This window comes from Acanthochromis polyacanthus, chromosome 3, assembly GCF_021347895.1.
Source record: "Acanthochromis polyacanthus isolate Apoly-LR-REF ecotype Palm Island chromosome 3, KAUST_Apoly_ChrSc, whole genome shotgun sequence".
Taxonomy (NCBI): Eukaryota; Metazoa; Chordata; class Actinopteri; family Pomacentridae; genus Acanthochromis; species Acanthochromis polyacanthus.
In genome coordinates this window covers 44,808,088-44,818,969 of record NC_067115.1, presented here as the reverse complement: position 1 = coordinate 44,818,969, position 10,882 = coordinate 44,808,088, and the positions used below count along the sequence as shown (strand labels likewise).

At 47.2% G+C, this 10,882-nt stretch overlaps 1 protein-coding gene across 42 annotated transcripts in view; it reads right to left on the bottom strand.

The window, feature by feature from the left end:
* Nucleotides 1-519: 519 nt before the first annotated feature.
* Nucleotides 520-10,882, bottom strand: part of LOC110961289 (apoptosis-stimulating of p53 protein 2-like) — a 39,670-nt gene continuing 29,307 nt past the window's right edge. For 4 of the 42 annotated variants that reach the window (XM_051946389.1, XM_051946393.1, XM_051946397.1 and 1 more), the window contains exons 11-21: nucleotides 9,546-9,860; nucleotides 9,379-9,504; nucleotides 9,212-9,337; nucleotides 8,849-8,955; nucleotides 8,106-8,499; nucleotides 6,101-6,876; nucleotides 5,876-6,013; nucleotides 5,058-5,191; nucleotides 4,612-4,778; nucleotides 3,791-3,990; nucleotides 520-1,251 (exon numbers count right to left, since the gene is read on the bottom strand). In XM_051946389.1, coding sequence (XP_051802349.1) covers nucleotides 1,063-1,251; nucleotides 3,791-3,990; nucleotides 4,612-4,778; nucleotides 5,058-5,191; nucleotides 5,876-6,013; nucleotides 6,101-6,876; nucleotides 8,106-8,499; nucleotides 8,849-8,955; nucleotides 9,212-9,337; nucleotides 9,379-9,504; nucleotides 9,546-9,860 — 2,672 coding nt within the window. In that variant the 3' untranslated portion in view covers nucleotides 520-1,062. Of the gene's footprint in view, nucleotides 1,252-3,790; nucleotides 3,991-4,611; nucleotides 4,779-5,057; nucleotides 5,192-5,875; nucleotides 6,014-6,100; nucleotides 6,877-8,105; nucleotides 8,500-8,848; nucleotides 8,956-9,211; nucleotides 9,338-9,378; nucleotides 9,505-9,545; nucleotides 9,861-9,986; nucleotides 10,218-10,882 lie in introns of all 42 variants that reach the window. The other 38 variants (XM_051946406.1, XM_051946414.1, XM_051946427.1 and 35 more) reach the window with 36 other exon arrangements.

Below are 10,882 nucleotides of genomic sequence, written 5' to 3'. Positions count from 1 at the left end.
TTGGGTCTGACGATTAACTCCATGTTCATACATTTTCAGAAAACTTTTTTATTGTTTACTTGAGATATCAAACTGAAGTTGAGTGGATTTGACTGAGTAGAAAATACATGACAAAACAGAGAAAAATAATTATTAATATTACTATTATTACCTCAAGTAACAATAAGAATAAATTTGCTGAAAATATATTAAAATGGAGTTGTCTGTTTTTGCAAATAAACATACATATATATATATATATATATATATATGTATATGAATGACCCTTTCTTAGTTCTATTTGACTACTGACTGATGTTACAGGTGATCTTTGCAGACGGTGAGATTTAAATGAATCGTGCAATACAGCAGGATACAATACAGTGGAAATGCTCATTGATGGCTGATGTTACTCAGAATCTGTCTTCTAGCGTCTAAAAACACCACATGGACACAAAACAAGCGAACAAACTGGACTTTAAGTTCCACTACATCATATTCTGATTTAGTAATCATAATGTTTAAAAAGATGACAAAGTGTTGTGTAGCAGTGCAGGGACTTTTATTAAAGGACCTTATAAACAAAAAGTAAAAGAAATTCTTCAGAGTTTTCTGCAAACCAAAACAAAAACTGGATGCAACTGATGAACATGAGATTATTCAGTTTTTACCAACGACAGCCCCTAAAGACGCAAAACACACACTGTTCTCATCATTTCCACAAATTAGCAATGTGCTTGTTCCTGTCTGGTTCAGCGATTCAGAAGTTACGGCCATATTTGTAGTCCTGATGTGGAGCGTGTGCATTTCAGAGGCTTCAGGGCTTCTCATCAGATGTAAGGAACACTGCAACTCTGGCTGCTACTTCTAGCGAAATTAATTTATAGCAAAACTAAATAAAGGAAAAGCAAAAGTTCAGATCCAGCCTTTGGGACGTCGGCTACACGAAACAAAAAGAAATCTCACGAGAGCAAGATGAAACTGTTGACATTCTGGTATCGAGGCTCAGCTGGAGGATGTCAAAGAGAACTCACAGGCCAGATTCACAGAACGTGTTGGTCTGTTTCTGGGAGTTTACATCTTTTATTTGACCAAAGGAGACGGGGGAACTGCCGTTTCTTCTCTCTCCTGCAGTTCTTTGTTACATTCTTTGTGCTGAAAACCAATCGGCAGTCCAGAAAAGATTCGGAGGTTCGTTTCTCTGCTGCTTCTGGCCTCTGAAGGAGATGCTAAGCCCAGGCTCCTCTGCCGGGGTTTGATCCTCAGATACAGCTGGAAATAAAAAGGAGAGTTTCTCATTAAAACGCCGTTAAGATAACACCAAGTTCTGGAACTCCTTACATAAGACTGTTGAGTCACAGGATTCTGAGCTGCCTTTAAAACCTCATTAAAACAGATTCAGGGACTAGAAGGAAGAGCAGACGGACAGCTCAGTGGACAGCATCGTCTTTTATAAGGTTCAGGAAGATCTGAAGCAGTTCTTCACACATTTTCTGACAGTAGCACAATTTCCACACTATTCCCTACAGATGGCTATTCAATTAAATGGATATTAGTCCTTTGTTTTGTGGGGAAAAGTTACTTACAAGCTCCATACAACCATCTAACCATAGTCCAGGTTCCTTTTAAACACTCTGATGAAAGAGTCCGAACAAAGCAGTACGACCAAAAACCTCCTGAATGAAGCGTTAAAGCAGCGGTGTCACTCATCTTAGGCCAGGTTCCACATTCAGTCCAGTCTGATCTCCAGTAAAACCACAGAATAATAACCGAGAAATAACCACAATCCTAATGGTTCCTTTGTTTTAGTGCACAAATGTTCACATTTAAGGAATTATCTTTTTACTAAACATCATGAACAACCTTTAATAAGTTCAGTTCATCAACATTCATCCTCAGTTTATTCATTTCCACATTAAACTTCCAGATCAGAGTGTCTACAAAGAAACACAACATTTAGTCACCTGGAGCTGAACCAGAGGATTTACTGGAGGATCACAACACAGAAGAAGACAGAAAAAGACAAAAAACTACAAAACCAGACAAATATTACAAAACGAGACACAAAATGACACAAACAGAACAGAAATGAGACAAAAGGTTACAAGGTGACAAAAAATGAACAACAAAAACTAGACAAACAAATATACAAATGAGATCAAAAATGACAAAAGCGAGAAACAAAATGACCAAAAAGTGGACAAACACAAGCGAGACAAAAAAAGTGAAACGACACGAGCGATACACAAAACAACAAAGCAAAACACAAAATGACAAAAATAAGATGAAAAATACGAGCGAGACAAAAAGGAAACACAAAACGACAAAAACGAGAAACAAACAAAAAATGAGACAAACGACAAAACTTGACAAAATATGACAAAAATGAAGAAACAAAATGACAAAAAATAGACAAACCACGCAAATGAGACAAGAAAACACAAAACGACAAAAACCATAAGACAAACGACAAAAGTCAGACAAAAACAACAAAACAAGACAAATATTACAAAATGAGACACAAAACGACAAAAGAACAATCTAGTCTTTTACTTTCTGATCCAAACAACTTGTCATGGTCTAGAAATGATTTTAAATTTATAGTTTTACTAATTTACAATCTGCCTTAAAGCTCGTGTCCGGAGTTTGAATCGCAGCGTCTCCCAAAACACTGTTGGTCCCTCCCTCTGATTTCGTCCCTTTATTTGAGCACACGCGCAGTACATGAGAGAAGTGCCCGGAGTACTGCAGCATCTCGCCTGTTTTGCTGTTTTCCACTCTTCTACATTTAGTACATTTAGTAAATAATAAAGGAATTACGTTAGAATGCTGTATTGAGTCTAACTTGTCCTAATACCAAAATAACATGAATCTGCTAGGACGAACGAGTAAAGTTTCATATGTGATTACACTCGTGTATCCCTCTGGATGACGTTGTTTATCAAACTTAGTGCATTTACGCGTGTATATGTGTTAGATTGTTTATTTATTTCTATCTAGAGTTCAGAATTGCATGACTCCTCTGATGAAGAGTATGTCCCAGACGCCCCAACATCTTCCTCCAGAGGTCGGGCATCTAAACGAAGCCGTCAGGCGGGCTATGGAGGCCGTGGTCGGGGAGCGACGCGAGCACCCCGAGCCAAAAAACGTCCTGCAGTCTCTTGGCCTGACAAGCCGTGGGATTGGTAACTTTTCTGGAAGTTGCTGATCCCTGATGCTCTCTCCTCCACAAGCAAAACAAATGTGTGCGCGGTTGCGTAGTGCGTAGCTCGCCCACCTCTGCATGGACTTGCTTGCTGTGCGCGTAACCGTTGATTGACAGCATGACAAAGCTGAAGCTCGAACTTGATTGGTCGGCAGCGACCGGCGCTTTTTGGAATAACATGGGGGTCTATGAGAGGAAGGCGGAGCTCAGGAATAAATTTTCATATCGCGTTATACTAACTTTATATTATAGTATCGAACTAGACTAACACATTTAAGCTTTGTTAAACAATGATACATAAATTGAAAACAAACGGAAACTCCGGACACGAGCTTTAATGTCTTCTCTGGAATTTTTACACTTTGAGGGATTGGACCCTCTGGAGGACCACTTTTGGACCACGGGCCTCATGTTGGACACCCCTGGGTTAAAGCATCACTGAGTCAGTGTGTGGGGATCACGAGACATTTAATCACAAGACTCTGCTGAACCGCTCGTCTCTAGAATCCTGTCTTATGAGCACTTGACTGTCGATTGTTTACTTTTAAAAACTGGTTTAAAACTGGTTTAAGGTCTGCCACTTGTTGGAGGATAAAGTGGGCTCACCCCCAGCAGGTTCCGGGGGATGTAGCCCTCGTGGTCGCCGCATCGCGCCCACCACCACTCCGTCTCCACCTCGTCCTCCCGCCTCAGCACCGTCATGCAGTCGCCCTCGGTGAAGCCGAGCTCGTCGCCGCTCTGAGGCTCGTAGTCCCACAGGGCGTACACCACGCCTCGGTTCATCACGCCCATCTTCTCCTGAACGCCTACGAGGACACAAAGGGGGAAAGACACTTTAAAATTGGCAAAATCAACACAAGGTGGCAAAGTTAGACCGATAAAATCACCTCTATAGCCGTTGCATCTACCCCCTCAATGACTCGGTGTTTCTTAGTGTGTGTCCATTTGGCTTTTGAAGTATTTAATCAGAAAAGTGTTGGTTTTCTTCTATGACAGCAAACTGACGACTAACAAACACTCTAACCATCACCATATGCAGCTAGCATGGCTGATAGTGACAGTTTCTGTGTGACGTATCAGCTCGGTCATGACAAGAACATCGTTTCATAACTATGTGCTCAGAGTCTCTGCACAAAAAAGGGCCTGAACTAAAGACGTTGGGATGGCAGAACAACTTAACAACTGATAAAAGAGGTTGGTGTTTAATGGAAACAACATAAAAATCCCAGTTAGGCTGACATCACGAAAAACACTCAAATCTGAAACTTGAGAACACACACTTGACTTGCTTTCCCTGAACTCTTCTCAAAACCTTAAAAATCCCGTCAGTGAATCAAGGAACTTCCCCATAGACCCTGGAACAGAGCTGTGTTTTCTATCAGCCCGTTTCATAACCATTCAGCGCCTCGCACCGAGTCGTGTCTCACCGTAGAGGAACTGTGAGCACTGAGCGTAGCCGTCCTCCATCTCCTCACACTTGTCAGCAGCCGTCTGCATGTCGCTGTAGGTGGTGGCGAACACGGCCGCCCCCGACTCCACCAGGAACTTACAGACCTGAACGTTGTTGCAGGAAGCAGCACAGTGAAGAGGAGTCCTACAGACGAGGAGAAAGAGGGGCAGGTATGGGTCAAACAGGTTTGGTCCTGTGCTTAGTCGTAGCTTTGTCCTTGGTTGGAAAATGAACCGAGCTGATCAGAACTTCCTACACAGTTAGCCTCATCAGTGAAAAATACCGACATGAAAAGAGCAACACAAATGGACCAAGTATGGATGATATGTTTACAACCGTTTTGTTTCTTTTGAGGGTTAATATCTTCAAACCAACATAGTTCTTAGATGGACAAAGATGACTGAAAACATCAGCTGGACTCACCAACCATCGCTGTCGGCAGCGTTGACGTTGACACCAAACTGAACCAAGAACTTGACGATCTCCGTGTGCCCGGCACAGACGGCATTGTGCAGCGCCGTGATGCCTTCATCGTTTGGCATACTGGGGTCATCAACCTGCATGTGATCACAGTCTCATAAATCACAATTACAACATTCAGATGGAAAATCCACACAAACATACCAGCAGATCTGGACTGTTCCATTAAAAGTCTGAAGAAACACAACAGAAGTCAGCAGCAACTGCAGCACAACTCAAAGTTACTCCCAATGGCAGGCCTTACATGGACACTCTGTGGCCATTGGTGTGTAAATGTGTGTGTGAATGGGTAAATGAGAAACACATATTAAAGTGCTTTGGGTACCAAAAGGTAGAAAGGCGCTACATAGGAGCAGATCATTTACCACTTCTGATTGCAACAAACAAAAATGAACATGTCTCCTATGAACTGTTCATCTGCTGGTCAACAGCTGCAGGACTTTACATGCATGTTTACGCCTTCTGGGGTTAGTCCCCAACGATATCTCCACAGAGGAGACATAAGTACGTAATAAATATATCTTTCTCCACCAGGGTTATATTGTGTGTGTGGTACAGTGCACCCTGCTGTGGGTCTGGACCGAGGTTATGGGAGGCGGAGGAATCTCGATGCTGAGCTCAACATCGTGGCGATGGATCAAGAGAAGCCACTTGTTCTTTGCAGTTTCTACATCTGTGTGTAACTGAGTAGCTTTGCAGATGGACTTCTCCCTGGTGGATGTGTGGAGTAAAACCAAACGACAGTGTGTAGCGTCGCTCACGTCGTAGATGACTCTCTGGACGAGGTCGTACTCGCCCTCCAGAGACGAGTCCAGCAGCAGGGCCAGAGGGTTGAACTTGACCCCCATACCGTGGTGGATCCGCTCTGAGCCGGCTTTATGGAGGATCGATCTCTTACCCTGACAGGAGGAACAGGAGAACATTTGTTGTTACTGCTTTGGTAGACCTTTAAATATCGATCAGGATAAGCATGTTATCCCTCATACCGGCGGCACTGTGACCTGTCCGGTCACCTCTGGAGGCTGCAGGTTGACGGCATCGTTCACCTGCTCCGCCTCCCCACAGCTCGGGTAAGGTGGAGGTGGGTAGGGGGGGAACTCCTCTGGAAAGCGATCATGAACCAAGGTAGAAGGACATGTCTCCTCTTCCGCTGTGTCTTCCAGAGGTGAGGGCAGGGAGCGGTAGGAGGTGGGATCAGGGATGGGGGAGCGAGGCGGCAGTGGAGGTGGGGTCAGGGCGTCCTCAGGGCTCTCATCAGACAGCTCGTTGACGCCAGGTCCGCTGTTGTCCTCAGGATTGGACGTTATATCTGCAACACCCATCCTGTCCTCATGAACCGTTGGCTGCTCATACATCCCAGCTGGACCAATGGTCTCCATGGGGATAGTTTCCATGGCAGCCAGAGTGGTCTTCTGGTAAAGCAGCTTCTGGATATTGGGTCCAGCTGGGCCTTCAGGCTCTGTAATGGAGTTGCGTTTCTTCAGGGGTCGGGGGGCGTGGTGCAGCCGGCGCCTGAGGGCCTCTAGGTCGGCGTCGCTGGGGTTCCTGTGAGGGTTGGACAGGAAGGGGAGGAGCTTGGTGGGGCTGAGAGGCCGAGGGGTGGTACGTTCTGCTGCATCTCCTCCACCACCATCGGCAATACCTGGGCAACTGTTGTCAGCCTCGCTGCCGTTAGACACGCAAAGCCCAGAATTAAAGGCAGCGTTGTCTGAGCTGACAGTCTGCTGCCCCCCGCTGGCTGGGAGGACCGGTTTTCCATACACTGGAAAGGGAGAGAACAGAGAGTAGAATCAACAGCATCGTTTCTAATGTGAAAAATGCTACATATTCCAACAGCAAATTCTATCTCGACAAACAGAAGTAGTTGTGATTCAAACACTTCTGACACTTTGTCAAATTTAGACATTATTATAGTCCTTAAAAGTCAAGTAGAATTAAAGGGGAACTTCGTTTTTTTCAACCTGGGGTCTGTTTTCATGTCATTTCATACATGTGAGTGATGGAGAAATTAATTTTCGACATAGCTCCAGTATTTAGCCAGGCAGTCAGCTAGCAGCTCAGTCCGCGCTAACGTGCTTTTTCCCCACACTGACCGGCTCAGATAGTCTCAATGAGTGTCCCACAACATACAAGAGATGAGAAGTGAACAAAAACCTCCACATTACTTGGCGATCAGCTGTTTCCCCCACCGGTGTTTTGGTGCGAGCTATCGCGCGATTTCGGAACGACATTTGCTTTCTAGCGTCCTGAGATTTGGATACAGACCACAACAAAGAGCGATCAAAGTTCCCCTTCAATGTTGAGCTGGACAGTTATTTGTTTCAGGTACCACAGCGGTAACTGTTGGCGCTCTTCCATTAGCATCTACTCGGCTTGACTCTACTCGGTTCAGTCATTTTCCATTCCAGTTGAGTACCACCTCATAGCGTGTGGAGTCATCATAGTAACAAACACCACAAAATGCACTTCTGAGCTTTTTCATCTTCTCCTGTCACTGCTGCATTGTCCTGCTGTGTCTGTAGACAGACGTCTGCTCAGAGACCTCCTGATGAACTTTCTCCATCCAGCTCTGGATTCTTTGGTCCATCACCAAAGACAGAAGAGTCTCTTCATTCGTCCACGGTACATGTCTGGTTGTCATATTAAAATTTTTCCAAGTTCTGTGAAGAGCAATGCATGCCTTCACTGATGCCAGTTTTTTTTGTTTTTTTTAATGCTGGGGTTGGTTTTCATGAAAGAGTCTCTCTGGTGTGTCATCACTCCCTGTCCAATCAGAGGCCTGCACTCTGTAGACGTCACATTATCGGCTCCAATCAGCTCTCTGGGAACCCCGGCCCAGTAGGAACTAAAACAGTAGCTGGTACCAGGAACTACGTCCTGATGGAAAACCTCACAAACCCAGTAGAGTCCAGTCGAGTAGGCACTAATGGAAAAGCTCCATATGTCCCTAACAGCAGTATTAACAGAGTGACAGCTGGATCAGTGCCTCACCTCGGGGCTGGCTGCGGGGCAGGGTGCCCTGGCCACCCTGCTGGTAGCCCTTCCCCAGTGTAGCCTGCTGGGTGTACATGGAGTAGATGGATGAAGCTGCCAGAGTCTGCGGCTTCTGCAGCACAGGAGGGTGGCCGTCGGAGAGGTCGGGGGTGTAAGGTCTAACGGCTGCCGCAGGAGGACTGTCCTGCTTGTTGGGCAGAGGGAGGGTGTTGCTGTGGCTGGAGACGATGCCCAGAGCCCTGAGGTGGCCACCAACGGGCTTCACCTTCCCAGGGAAGGTCCCGGTGCTGTAGGAGGGCTTCGAGAAGGTAGCTGGGTCAGATGAGGAGAATGGTTTAGGCTTACTGGGAAGAGGAGGTGGCAGCATCTTGGACAGACCTTTACCCGAGGCCTACAGTAAAAACAAACATGGAAACACGGAGAGATTTATACTCAGTAAAGATGGATAACATAAAATAAAAAAAAAAAAGAATCCAAAGCATGACTTCTGTATGAGAAGCCCTGCACTAGCTTCTTGGTAAACAGAGAACTGATATTAGAGTTCTTTTAGTTGGTAATAAAGCAAAGTGTGGGTTGGCTCCTGGGTTCATTTTAGAACTTATTTCTACTCTACCTGCATTCATGGCAGATCCTCAGAACAGCTGACTGTCCTACGATTGAAGCTGGTGGGTTAGAGAGAGCACGCCTTACTGCTCCTTACTATGTTATAGTAAGGAATGGAAGGAAGAGTCCACTGATACCTGGTTGTCCCTGAGCAGGTTCTCAGAAGTGTGAGTGGTTCGTGAAGGGACAGGTGGCGGGACGTCAGAGCCGGAGGGAAACTTCTGATCACTGAGGATCTCACCACCTCAAAGAGAAGAGAACACCAACAGTTTATATTCTGAGGGAGATCTTCAAACACAGCTGACAGACAGACACTTCATTCCTGCTCTTCTGGGTTGGATCATTACACAGAACATTGAGTGCAGCTGCGTTACCTCTTTTGGGGCCTAACTGACCCGTTCTGGGGCCTAACTGACCCGTTCTGGGGCCTAACTGACCCGTTCTGGGGCCTAACTGACTTGTTGTGGGGCCTAACTGACTTGTTGTGGGGCCTAACTGACCCGTTCTGGGGCCTAACTGACCCGTTCTGGGGCCTAACTGACCCGTTCTGGGGCCTAACTGACCCGTTGTGGGGCCTAACTGACTTGTTCTGGGGCCTAACTGACTTGTTCTGGGGCCTAACTGACCTGTTCTGGGGCCTAACTGAGCCGTTCTGGGCCTAACTGACTTGTTCTGGGGCCTAACTGACTTGTTCTGGGGCCTAACTGACTTGTTCTGGGGCCTAACTGACCCGTTCTGGGGCCTAACTGACTTGTTGTGGGGCCTAACTGACTTGTTGTGGGGCCTAACTGACCTGTTCTGGGGCCTAACTGACCCGTTCTGGGCCTAACTGACCCGTTGTGGGGCCTAACTGACTTGTTCTGGGGCCTAACTGACTTGTTCTGGGGCCTAACTGACCTGTTCTGGGGCCTAACTGAGCCGTTCTGGGGCCTAACTGACTTGTTCTGGGGCCTAACTGACTTGTTCTGGGGCCTAACTGACTTGTTCTGGGGCCTAACTGACCCGTTCTGGGGCCTAACTGACCCGTTCTGGGGCCTAACTGACTTGTTGTGGGGCCTAACTGACCTGTTCTGGGGCCTAACTGACCCGTTCTGGGGCCTAACTGACCCGTTCTGGGGCCTAACTGACTTGTTGTGGGGCCTAACTGACCTGTTCTGGGGCCTAACTGACCCGTTCTGGGGCCTAACTGACCCGTTGTGGGGCCTAACTGACCCGTTGTGGGGCCTAACTGACTTGTTGTGGGGCCTAACTGACTTGTTGTGGGGCCTAACTGACCCGTTCTGGGGCCTAACTGAGCCGTTCTGGGGCCTAACTGACTTGTTGTGGGGCCTAACTGAGCCGTTCTGGGGCCGAACTGACTTGTTGTGGGGCCTAACTGACTTGTTGTGGGGCCTAACTGACTTGTTGTGGGGCCTAACTGACTTGTTGTGGGGCCTAACTGAGCCGTTGTGGGGCCTAACTGACTTGTTGTGGGGCCTAACTGACTTGTTGTGGGGCCTAACTGAGCTGTTCTGGGGCCTAACTGAGCCGTTCTGGGGCCTAACTGACCCGTTCTGGGGCCTAACTGACTTGTTCTGGGGCCTAACTGACTTGTTCTGGGGCCTAACTGACTTGTTGTGGGGCCTAACTGAGCCGTTCTGGGGCCTAACTGAGCCGTTCTGGGGCCTAACTGACTTGTTGTGGGGCCTAACTGACCCGTTCTGGGGCCTAACTGACTTGTTGTGGGGCCTAACTGACTTGTTGTGGGGCCTAACTGAGCCGTTCTGGGGCCTAACTGAGCCGTTCTGGGGCCTAACTGACTTGTTCTGGGGCCTAACTGAGCCGTTCTGGGGCCTAACTGAGCCGTTCTGGGGCCTAACTGAGCCGTTCTGGGGCCTAACTGACTTGTTGTGGGGCCTAACTGACTTGTTGTGGGGCCTAACTGACTTGTTGTGGGGCCTAACTGACTTGTTGTGGGGCCTAACTGACTTGTTGTGGGGCCTAACTGACTTGTTGTGGGGCCTAACTGAGCCGTTCTGGGGCCTAACTGAGCCGTTCTGGGGCCTAACTGACTTGTTGTGGGGCCTAACTGACTTGTTGTGGGGCCTAACTGACTTGTTGTGGGGCCTAACTGACCCGTTCTGGGGCCTAACTGACTTGTTGTGGGGCCTAACTGACTTGTTGTGGGGCCT